The sequence below is a fragment of the Marmota marmota genome, unplaced genomic scaffold (genome assembly GCF_001458135.2).
Source record: "Marmota marmota marmota unplaced genomic scaffold, marMar, whole genome shotgun sequence".
NCBI classification, from domain to species: Eukaryota; Metazoa; Chordata; class Mammalia; order Rodentia; family Sciuridae; genus Marmota; species Marmota marmota.
In genome coordinates, this window is record NW_026000294.1 from 227,379 (window position 1) to 238,656 (window position 11,278).

Genomic DNA, 11,278 nt, shown 5'->3' on the forward strand with positions numbered 1-11,278 from the left:
ATAAGTTCTGTTTGGTTCCTTTGCCTATTTATTGATTTTTTTAGTGTTAAGATTTTTTATTGAACCCAAGTCTTTAGACAGAGACAGGAGTTTAAACTCAGGCATATTGCCTCCCTATATCACAAACTCAGTAAAATTTTACCAAAAATTATCCCTGAATCTCCTTCACCTAAAATAATTTTGTACTTCTTGATGCCCACTTCATTCTAACAATATATAGATGTTCTACATAATTCCAATCATCACATATATGCAGTTTTAAGCTTGACTTTATCCTTTATCCATAATCATCACATTTAAGTGGCTCCATAAAAACTCATGACATTTCTAAGCCATGACATGCTATTATTTATACAACCATTTCCATGTTTGTGTTACTTCTAGTTTTACCCTTGTGACTAATGCTGCTATAAACACTCTTGCACATAGAGCTTTCTTCCTCTTTTGAATTATTTTCTTGGGATGAACTCCCAGAAATAGGATTATGGGTTAGAGGGCATTGACACTTTTATGACTCTCCTTATGCATTGCCAGATTGCCTCCCAAAAAGATTGAACCAATTTACTCACTCTGTTACATTAAGGGGGCTGAAGCCATGCTCATGGCTACAGTGTTTTTACTGTCTTTCAAAGCAGGTGATTGATGGCACCTGAGCAGTGAGCGCCTCGGAAGTAATTTTCTTTTTCTCTGTCACAGATGACTCCAGGTGAGATTAAATTCTCTGTCCATGTGGAGTCTGTCCTGAATCGTGTACCTCAGCCAGAGTATCGCCAGCTTCTGGTTGAAGCCATCCTTGTCCTCACCATGCTAGCAGATATTGAAATTCATAGCATCGGAAGCATCATTGCTGTGGAAAAAATAGTGCACATTGCCAATGACTTGTTCCTTCAAGAACAGGTAGGTAAACTGGTTGTTTTCTCAGAGGAGAATTTTGATGCTAAGCTGACTGCATTCCAAGTTCCTCAGAAAGCCAAGATCACTTGGTTGTGCCTTCTTCCACATAGCTCTTTCCTCGGTTCCCTTCAGTGGCTCTGAACTGCGTTTGCAAAGGAAATGGGCTGCAGGATGACCTCTGTCTTTGGTCATGTTTCTTTCTTCCTTTCTTTCAAGATTATCTTAAAATTTCCTATTTATTTATTTACTTAGTGGTATTGGGTATGGAACCTGGGGCCCCATATGCTAAACAGGTGCTTTACCAATGAGCTACAACCCCAGCCCATTTTATTTGATTTTTATTAACATATATTAATTATACATATTAATCAGGTTCAATGTGATATTTCCATACATGCATACAGTGTGTACCAATCAATTCCAGCCTCCCTTTATCTGCCTTTCTCATCCATGTGTTTTGTGGTTTGTTTTTTATGGTCAAGTTACCTGGAACTCAGGAGATAATATGCTTTTCCCTGAAAAGCCTGAAGCATAGCATTAGCATCATATTTCAAACTCCTGATCACAATGCTTTTTGCAGCTTAAAATTGTTAGAGTTGTTTAGAAATCCTTTCTGGGCTATTAAGGAAAAGAGAAAATTTGATTTTGGTTTTACTTTGCTTTTTCTTTTACTACTTATCTGTAGGAAAGCTTTAAAGTGAAACTTTTATTTATACATTTTCTTAATAAATCTTCCAGGAAATTAAGCACAGTAAAAAATAAAAACTATTTATTGAAAGTATTTCAAAGGTTGCCTGGATTAAGAGTAGAAGCACCTAAGGTGAAAGGGTATGATTGTTGTCAACAGGAAATCTCTAAAACATAATAGGTATTTCATTCTCTTAATCACTGTGAGAAGATACAGAAGAACATATATAAGATTTTCTAGGACTGTCCTAATTTTAAATATTCTAGATTGATGTCAATCAATGTGTTAGAAAATGTGATCCTTTTTAATAATAGACTCTAGCCTTGGAAAGCTTATGGTCTATTTGAATTAAGTTGGCTTAGAAAGAAATAATGATTAAACACAAGATAAAAGAATACTAGTAGTACTAAAGAGTGTCAGACCAAAATCTCACTAGGGTGTTTTGTGAATGTTAACATTTGTCTCTGTAACTAACAGGTCTGACTCATATAGTTGATTATTACTATATTACTTTCAAAACTACACTGTAATAGGGAAAATTCTAATCAATAATTTTAAATAACTTCCATAATTTGGAGATCTAGTGAAAACGTATCTAAAAAACTGATATTCACTCTTCTATGCATAACCCTGATCCCTTCCTGGCTGAACAACTTAGGAACCAACTAATTGGTGATGGGGAGGAGGCTCTGAGTTATACTACTCAGGATTTCACTTAGTAGGATTAGTAATTTTTCCTTTCCCCTATGTTTTCTTACCCTTAAAAACCAAACAGAAAACCCTCGGCGCAGATGATAACATGTTGGCAAAGGATCCTGCATCTGGCATCTGTACTCTTCTGTATGACAGTGCACCCAGTGGCAGGTTTGGCACAATGACCTACCTCTCCAAGGCAGCCGCCACCTACGTGCAAGAGTTCCTGCCCCACAGCATCTGTGCCATGCAGTGAGGGCTTTGGGTCCTGGCTACTAGGAGTCTTGACAGCTGGTCCCTGTCTCAGTTGATTGTGCATGGAACTGAAATGTTAATGCCTGATCACTCCCCCTGCCCCTTCCTGTCCCATCCTCCCAAGAAGAGAGAACTTTGCTGATAAACTAACTGCTTTAGAAGAAGTGAACCCTTACCTGGAGACTCACCTCCAGTGCATCTGCTCAACAAAACCTTTCAATTATTGTCAATTCTTTCATGGTTCATAAAAGTTTGCATGTGTTTTTATTCTATAGATCTATTGCCAGCTTAGTTTTCTAACTCCTGTTTCAGGAGCAGATATTAATAATAACTTATTCCTAAAGTTTGTTTTTTCTTATGTGTGGTTTTATTGTATATATGAGTGGTGGATGCTTTGGGACATTCTTTCCAGTGAGTAGACTAAATTGTTAGATTTTACACTGCTGTAAATTGAAAATATCTATTCTAAGTGCCTTTTATTAGGAAAATAGAGTACCAGATCAGTTGGGTTCTTTTTCACTCACGTTTTCTCACACTGATGAAGTATTCTGCATAGAATTACTGTCTCTCCTGTTGTCCTGTTGGTACCTGTACACATAGCCTATTCTCACATTGGTAAAATATTTTTAAAAAGCATGCACAGCATGTACATTGAAGGATTTCTGTATTAACATTTGAAACCACATTTTATGGAGATTGCTGTTACTCAGAGATGTGCTTGTAGCAGAACATGTGGAATAACCCAGACAAATGGAATCGGTACCCCAATTCCAAAGAGAAGGGAAAGGAGGGAAGACACCTGGGCAGTGTCTTACACATGGGGAGTTGAGAGGACATCAGATGTGGGTTGGTTCCCTACAGACAGCCTTGTGCACCAACTCCTTGCCCTTGAAGAGGGGGCCAAGAGAGTAATTTGAGCCTGTCTTCAGCAAAGAGGAATCCAACAGTCCAATCTATAGCTGTTTTTCCAAGCATCCTCCTCTTGTGTTCTTAGTCTCTGCCTCACTTGTCTACTCACATTTGCCACATCCAACCAGCCCCTCTCAACTCCCTGCCCTGCATCCATTCTTAAAATCTTTCACTTATAATTTTACTTTCTAATTAAAGTTCTCATCTCCCTATATATCTTGGTATCTATGGGCATATATCTGTTTCTTATGAACATCTCTATGTATGTATGTGTGCATGTATATATGTATAATTAGTAAAATAGTATGGAAATAGTTTTGATATACCTGTACATCTTATCCTATATCTACATTTAGCAGACCAAGTAAGCATGTAAGTATGAATGTCACATGTGAGAGAGGGCATGACTGGTCTCACGATGACACAACTCAGTAGATTAAAAACAACTTCAATCCTTTTGTCTGAGCCTATGTGTAGTTAGCCTAGCTTGATAAAGATTTCTCATAATTTTCCTTCTCCTGATTTGCTGGCAAAACCCTACTAATTTCCATTTGCATTCAGACAATTCCCTACTTCAGTCCCCTTCATTCCCTCATATTTTAAGAGTTTTCTCCAAGAACATGAATGGGGAAGGTGGGGATGGGAGATTCTAAACACTTCATTTTGTAAGTTTATGGAATAAGTGAGCACAGTAGAGTGATAGAAAACAGATGGTGGAAACAAAGAGAGTATGGTCCACCTTTCAGTGCCTCTCTCCCAACAAATGGAAACACACAGTTAGTAGCTTTTTGATTTTTCTGGTTACCTTTAAAGAAAAGTACAACCTGTTCTGAAATAATTTGTCTTTTCACTAGCTGAAAGTGTACCCCAGTCACAGGAAGTATATCTAGAGTGTCAGAGGCAAAAGCCACCACTCCTTCTTGCACTCATTTCTCTGAATGGACACTGATGGCTGCATTTCTCTTGGTTTTCTAAGTTGTATATCACTATGATCCCTAGACAGATGCATTTAACTTTTAAAGGAAAATTTCAGAAAACTCTTCTGATGTTTTGTTCATTTTAGGTGTGTGATACTAAAAAAACATGTTAGACTTTTTTTTAAAAGCACTTGTGTTTTGAAAATAGAATAAGAATTTCCAATTAAATAATATCTGATATCAATGCACAAAACTTGATATGTGTTTTTGTGATTGGAGATTATTTAATGGTTTTATTTTACATATTTTAATTATACAATACAATCAAAACTCATTAATTGGGTCAAATTAGAATAATATTAATACTAATACATATATGTTAGATAATATATGTAAAGAAACACGGTTTTGTTGTTCAAATACACACTCAAACTAGGCTTACTACATTCAAACAGGTTTCTAGGGAATCTGTTCTGGTGAAGAAATAAGACAGCTAATTACTCAGCATTTCAATTGTGTACAAATGGTGCTTCTGCACTACTGGAGGGTACTTAGAACAGTTTGTTCTTCTAAGTATTATAAACATTTGGCATAATATAATTTATGATATTCATTAGCCATTTCTATAAGAAGAGGGGTTTATTCAGCAAGGATGAGTATTGTCTGTATAGTTCCATTCTGGTTAATTAGGTTTTGCTACATTCTGGGAATTTTATACAACTGGTGGGACAAAAGTTGTCATAGTTCACAACACCTCTCCCAACCATATTTTTGCTTACCCAGTACCTGGTGTCTGTACTAATGCAGTGGATATAAATACAGTATTTTCATGGCTGGTCTTCATTTTTTATTTAACTTGAGTGATCTCAGGTCTTGGTTTGTCCAGTATATCATCTATTTATCCCTGTTTTCCTGGCATAATTAGCATTAGTATTATCTGTCACCTTTAAAAGTGTCCCAGTTTGGATAATATGTTCACCCTATATTTAGCAGAAGTCTGATTTCCAAGCCAAGGACCCATTCTCAAACCAGTAGTACTTTCTGAAACCAGTAGTAGTAGTACTCTTTCAGTAGTGGCATGGATGTAAACATAACAGTGGGAGGAAACTTTCCAAAAATATATGACATGATTCTTAAAACGACCAATGTTTGAGTGCTTACCAAATGCCCAACATTGCTATATAGGTACTGATCTTACCTTCACAATCACCATGAAAGGTAAATATTATGCTGTTCCTATCTTACGAATAAGGGAACAGAGACTCTGAGAGTTGAAGCAAATTGTCCAAGGTCAGTCAGCTAATGGGTGGTAGAACTGGAATTTGAACCCTTGCAGTCAGACTCTAGAGTTCACATTTTTAAGAGCTATATTATCCAAGCAAAGACTTTAGGAGGTGGTGTGAAAAAAAGGATCAGTGTGTTGAAGTATTAGTGGACAAATTGTGAAATGATTAAAGAAGTTGGCCAAAGGGATAGCACCCTAATGTGTGTGCTTTCCTTTCTGCCTGCTTCTGCCAGCTAGTGAAGGCAGGGGAGAGTGCCAAAAGAAGTGGCACAGCCTAACCTATCCTTGCTGGTTTTTTGTTTGTTTGTTTGTTTGTTTTTAGTTGTAGTTAACACAATACATTTATTTATTTATTTATATGTGGTGTTGAGGATCAAACCCAGGGTGTTGCATGTGCGAGGCGAGCATTCTACCGCTAAGCCACAACCCCAGCTCCTATCCTTGCTGGTTTTAAACATTACCTTTAACAATAATGCTTGAAGAAAGTGAATGAAGTAGCTTACACAGGGTCATCACCAGAGCAAACTGTGAAGCCAAGATTCACCTACTTCCTCTGACCTCATCCTCCAACTGCAAATCCAATGCTTTGGGAAGGGTTTTCTTCCCAATTCAAGGACAATAGTGGCGGTAATCGTGTCAAAAATTGAGGCTAGAGATCCGTGGCATTATATGGGTTCTGTCTTAATTATAAACAAGGATAGATTTGCTACAGGAATAAGCTGCCAATTCCAGAGCATTGTGCAACAATTTATCTTTCTCTAGAATTGAATCATTTTGCCACATTGTGTTCTATACAAGGATACTGTTTCCAGTTTAGAAGCAATGCTCATGTGTTGAAGTGTTTGGCTATCTGTTGCTAGATCTGAAAGAACACTCGAAACAGTCCATTTCCATGTCATCTGATTAGAATTAAGGATGTCAGTCAGTCTGTATCCCATCCTGTTCCCTCCACGGCTTATCCCTAAAGGCTCAGGATAAGTTCCATTTCCTCCTTACACTGCCAGACTGTCATGATTTTACCTTTCAATCAACTGTTACAGCCACTTAGACACCTTCTCCTCTGACTACAAACACGTGCAGTTCTCTAAGCTTAAAAAAAAAATCCTGGGCTCTAATAACCCCTTAGGTGGATAGACTAATTTCTTTCACAATCACATTTCTTTGAAAAGGAAGCTGCACTTTACCAAGTTGGCTTCATCTCTTAACCTCTTATGATCTGGCTTCCTCTTCTACTGCCTGTGTTTCTTTCTCTTCTTTCTTTCTTTTTCTTGTTGTTTCTTGTTTTGTTTTCTGTTTTTTGATTCTTCCCTCCACACACACAGGGCACCGGTGAGCTTCTGGCAGCATCTTCAACCCTTGTGCAATACATGAGACATTGTTATTTCTCTTCCGTCTTGAAACCCTCTCATCCTGTGATTTCTGTGAAACTGTACTACATTTGTTCTTACTTGACTAATTCTTTTTAGTCTCCTTTCTAGCATTTTTTTCCTCCTCAGAATCCTCACAAATAGGAATCTTCAAAAATTCCTTCTTAGCTCAAAGATTCTCACCATGGCTTGAGACAGGTTTTAATGACATGATACAGTTTACTCTTTTTTAAGAAAGAGAGAAGCACACTCTTGGTGGCTACACAGATGGTAGGGCCAAAAGAGTAAAAGTGGAGATCAGATGGATGTTGAAGAAAATTCAGTGGTGACATCATAGTACCCAGACTAGGATAGTGGCTGTGCAGAGTGAGGAAAGTGGGTGTATTTAAGGCATACCTTATAAGTAGAACTGAAAAATTGCTGACAGACTGGATCTACAGGTGAAGGAAAAGGAAGGAACACAAATAACTCCTGTATTTCCTGCTTAGGCAATTGGATAGAGGTTGGTATTTTTATTGAGTCATGCAAAATAGGAAAGGGGTGGAGAGGACTAGAATGGGGAAATCGGGGGTCTGGTTTTGAAAATGTTAAATTTTATATTTATAACTATTATGCATCCCAGTGAAGGAAGCAATATTCTCTTGGTATGTCAGATACTCTTATTAATTCCTCTATCTCCTATTTATGTGAAAAAATATGTGTGTGTCACTGCAACTGTTTGACCCATTGATTTGTGAAACTCAAAACTTTTTTTTTAATGTGTTGTGGCTATAGTGTATATATTAGACAATATTGGTGGCTAATATGCAGCTTTGTCATATTTTTATATATTTATTTTTTAGTTGTAGTTGAACACAATATCTTTATTTTGATGTGGTGCTGAGGATCGAGCCCAGGGCCTCGCACGTGCTAGGCGAGCGCTCTACCGCTGAGCCACAATCCGAGTCCCATCAAAACTTTTTAATAATTATAAAATCACACTCATGTCTGTTCTGCTTGGTGTTTTGTTTTGATATATGTGTGTGTGTGTGTGTGTGTGTGTGTTTGTCTTTTTTTTTTTTTTTTTTTTTACATATTTTTGTATGTGCTAGGGATAGAACCCAGGGTGTCATTTATGCTAAGCATATGCTCTTTCACTGAGCTACAGCCCCAGCCCTAAGCTCTTTCATTTATTGGTACTATTAGACTTCTCTTCACTCAGACTCTAATTTTCCAGTGACTGTCTTTTAATCTTCCTCCCTCTCACCAATATCCAAGTAATAAGGAAGTCCTATTGAACCTACCTTGTGCATTATCTCTCCCTGTTTCTATTGCTGTCCCTCCCAGTTTAAATCATTATCACTTATTATCAGGAAAGTTGGGACACTCACTCCTCTAGTCTTTCAATGACTAATCTGCCCTATGCACTTCTGTAGAAATTTTTTTTAAGATTTCTATCTAAGGGGTTGGGTGTGTAGCTAGTTAGTAGAGCCATTTGCCTGGCATGCACAAGGCCCTGGATTTGATTCCAGCATTGAAAAAAAAATTCTGTCTAAATTGCTCCCCATTTCCAACAGAATGAAGTTTGTATTCTTTAGCCCTTCATGATTTGGCCACTTAATTAAATTCACATTTTTCCTTTGTATTTTTGTGTATGTTGGTCATTTCTAGTCAGCATGCTCTCCTCTGGCTCCTGTCTTCACTGAGCAAAGTCTTCTAAGACCTCTAAAACCTTCTCAAATTCCACTGAGTAAGAATCCCACTTGTCATTTAGTGAATGCCAATTATTAAGTACTTATTGCTTATTTATTAAGGTAAACATCCTACATTCATTATCTGATCATATGGCATATGGTTTCTTGGACATTGTCTCATCTTTTCTATAAGAATGCAGATTTATTGAGAGTGGAAAGCAGATTGTAATTCATCTTTGAATCCACAGCTGCACTGTACAATTAATTGCTGTGGGACACATATTTGATGAATGAATGATTACAAACTTTGAAACAGTTGCTATAGGAAGATATAAAAGAGGCATAAGAGCTTACATTCTAGTTAGAGGGTAATACATCTCTCTCTCTCTCTCTCTCTCTCTCTCTCTCTCTCTCACACACACACACACACACACACACACACACACATTTTCCAGAGTACTAAATATTGAGGGGATACAAAATGGGAGAGTTGAACAAAGTTATATGTAACACAAAGTTATCCCAGAGGAATCAAGTTTATATAGTATAAGGAATGTTCAAAGTTTCAGTGTAAGGTAATTCTGGTTTTGAATTCCTGGTTTTCCGCTCATTAAGTGTGACTTTGAACAGTGATTTTTCTCTCTTCAAATTGAATCTGTAAAGTGGGCATATTACAACCTCCTTTATAGGACTGTTTCAAGGATAAAAGGCAATAATATTTCCACAAAGTACATATCACAATGTTCTATAAACATTTAAAGAGTAAAGAGCAAGCTAGATTTTTTAACATTGCTGTATTCTTATACCTCTAATTAATTAATTAATTAGAGGTATAATGCTAGGTTCTACCCACTGAGCTACAACTGTAGCCCCTCAATCTAGACTTTTAAAGAAGGTATGGATATTGGATGGTCTCTGGGGTATTAGTAGGTCATTTCACTAAGAATTGGAGGCCTGAGCATTGGCCACCTTGTATCAGATCATGAGGACATTCAGGAACCTGAAAATGCCAATGGCAATTCTAACACTGCCTCAGCATATCTAACTGAACCCACACACCAAATCTAAAATATTTCCCTAACCTTTATTTAACTATAGAAGTCAAAGGAGGCAGGGAAAAAAAGGTGCAATTTCCAAGCACCACTGAAATCATCTTCGTGCATCCTTCCTATCACATGAATGTTCAAGGAGTACATTTGACATTATTGCTTGATTGGAATCTACTAAGCAATTTCCACAGTACCAGCTAGTCTCTTGGGAAAGTGCTAACAGATTTGCCAGGATAAATTATTGAAACTGTTAATCTTACATGGACAATTATGAAAAGCAATGAAACTAAAATTGCTTCACAGAATTTACTATGTAAACTTTTCAGACCATTTATACCATTAATCCCCCACCCAAAAGCCCATCTTTAGAATAGGTGGTTGATGGTGGGCTCTAGGTGGTCACACTCTATCTATCTTTAGATATATTTAAACAGCTCTATTTTCAGATTGAAACGACTCATAAAGAGTTGAGGCTGCATTTTTTTTAAGCGCTAAAACTCAAATACGCGGCTCTTTTAAGGATTAGCCCCAGCTCTTCCGCTGCTCAACCCCCTGAAAACTACACCTCCCAGCATGCTCTGAAACGAGTCTGACCTCATCTCAAATGGTTCCGTAGGGCAACAAGGGTGGTTAGTTTTGACAGTACTTATTTGTGCCATAAAAAAACAATCGATCCTATTTAACAATTATTTGGGCTTTTATATCTACCAAACATCCTTTTTTGAGCTGTGGTCACTAAATGAAGGGCTTCTGGACTGAGAGAGTCTATCTATTCCCTCAATTGGATGGGTAGCAGGGACAGTGTCTCCTGTGATCTCAAGAATAGGAGGGAATGTTGACCAGGGAACACCACTGCGGCCGTTCAGAGGAGCAGGAACCGGAGCCCGGGCTGAGTCCCAAAAAAGCCAGATCCGGACCGTGGCTCCGAAACGGTTGGAAGTGGAAGATGGAGGAGCCAGAGGAGCCGGCAGATGGTGGGCAGTCGCTACCTCCAGTTTACATCTACAGTCCGGAGTATGTCAGCTTGTGTGACTCCCTGGCCAAGGTCCCCAAACGGGTAAGAGAAGTCAGACTGAAAGACCACCGTGGGTTTGGGGAGCAGAGGATAGGGGTCTGGACGAGAGGGCATTAGGAAGCAAAGGATACCGAACTGGGGAATATCTTTATAGAGATTTTGTGTCGGGTACCTAAAGCTATAAAGAGGAAGTGATCCTGTATGGCTTCTAAGAGTGCAGCGTGTCTCTGCGGGGCATCCAACAGACACTGGTGGGGGGTGGGGTGAGGGTCGGGGGGAGGGGACTGAGGGGATGGAGTTTGAATTACAATGGGATTCCCTTAAGTCTTGGAAAAGAAGCTGATAGAGAAAAGTGTTCTATCACTTGCATAAGGCCCGACAGCTTCTGTCTTGGCGATTTGATACTTTGTATCTGTATTGTCTACAGTGTATCATAACTGTATTGTCTAAAGTGTATCGTAACTGTTAAGTAACAGAAAGAAAGAGAGCCAAAAGAAGAAGAGAAGTGAATGGAATTCACAGAAGTTAAATTT

The 11,278-nt window shown here is 38.2% G+C and overlaps 2 protein-coding genes across 7 annotated transcripts in view; both read left to right on the forward strand.

Annotated features, from left to right (window-relative positions):
* The window catches only part of Phka1 (phosphorylase kinase regulatory subunit alpha 1), a 109,263-nt gene extending 106,390 nt beyond the window's left edge, over positions 1–2,873 (forward strand). For all 6 annotated transcript variants that reach the window (XM_015501616.2, XM_015501618.2, XM_015501614.2 and 3 more), the window contains 2 exons: positions 697–897; positions 2,358–2,873. In XM_015501616.2, coding sequence (XP_015357102.1) covers positions 697–897; positions 2,358–2,531 — 375 coding nt within the window. In that variant the 3' untranslated portion in view covers positions 2,532–2,873. The remainder of the gene's footprint in view (positions 1–696; positions 898–2,357) is intronic.
* Positions 2,874–10,293: 7,420 nt separating this feature from the next.
* Cited1 (Cbp/p300 interacting transactivator with Glu/Asp rich carboxy-terminal domain 1) overlaps positions 10,294–11,278 on the forward strand; it is a 262,908-nt gene continuing 261,923 nt past the window's right edge. The window contains exon 1 of the mRNA XM_048797181.1: positions 10,294–10,791. Coding sequence (XP_048653138.1) covers positions 10,563–10,791 — 229 coding nt within the window. The 5' untranslated portion in view covers positions 10,294–10,562. The remainder of the gene's footprint in view (positions 10,792–11,278) is intronic.